General features: G+C 54.5%; 1 protein-coding gene across 1 annotated transcript in view; it reads left to right on the top strand.

The window, feature by feature from the left end:
• CD37 (CD37 molecule) overlaps positions 1 to 932 on the top strand; it is a 5504-nt gene that overhangs the window by 2115 nt on the left and 2457 nt on the right. Inside the window, exon 5 of the mRNA XM_014550513.1 lies at positions 1 to 2. This exon is cut by the window's left edge and continues 99 nt beyond it. Coding sequence (XP_014405999.1) covers positions 1 to 2 — 2 coding nt within the window. The remainder of the gene's footprint in view (positions 3 to 932) is intronic.

Here is a 932-nt window from a genome sequence, read left to right on the forward strand (position 1 = left end):
CTGCTCCGAAATAGTAGCCGAACCCAGCTCCAGACCTCAATGTACCCCCACCTGCGGACCCCACTCCCGCCACGCCCGCTGGGGCCCCGCCCTCCGATGATCCCATAACTGGCCCCATTATGGCCCAGTTCCCCAGCTCCCTCCAGCCAGGGGTCCTCAAACTTTTTAAACAGGGGGCCAGTTCACTGTCCCTCAGACCGTTGGCGGGCCGGACTATAGTTTAAAAAAAAAAACTATGAACAAATTCCTATGCACACGGCACATATCTTATTTTGAAGTAAAAAAACAAAACGGGAACAAATACAATATTTGTATTTGCATGTGGCCCGCGGGCCGTAGTTTGAGGACCCCTTTGCCAAAGGCCCCGCCCTCTGCCTCGACAGGACCGGCCCTCACCCCCAAGGCCCTTAGCATGACCCCAATTCCTGCCCCTAGCGACTCTGGGTCCCACGGGACCCGGACCACGTGCGACTCTGTTCTCTGGTCACTCTTGTGGCCCCGCCTTCCCATCCACCTGCTCCAAAGGCTGAATGCACTGCCCACCCAATTTTCGGTCCACAGCGTGATGTTGCAGCTTCTCTCCTTGACCCAGGTCGCCCCGTGATTCGTCTCTCCCAACCCCATGTTCCCCTAGTGTCCCTTGACCCTGTCGTGACCCCAGCCGAGCCCACAGCCCCCACCCTGCACCCATTACTCGGCCCCCTGCTCCCACCTTGACCTCATACCATGACCCAGTCCCGTGATCCCCCAAACCAGTGGTCGGCAAACTCATTAGTCCACAGAGCCAAATATCAACAGTACAACGATTGACATTTCTTTGAGAGCCAAATTTTTTAAACTTAAACTATATAGGTAGGTACATTGTTATTAACTTGGTTAGGGTGCTCCTAAGCTGGCCTTTGCTAAAAACGTCCTCAATCTGATTGAGGTAC

This window comes from Myotis brandtii, unplaced genomic scaffold (assembly GCF_000412655.1).
Source record: "Myotis brandtii unplaced genomic scaffold, ASM41265v1 scaffold601, whole genome shotgun sequence".
Classification (NCBI taxonomy): Eukaryota; Metazoa; Chordata; class Mammalia; order Chiroptera; family Vespertilionidae; genus Myotis; species Myotis brandtii.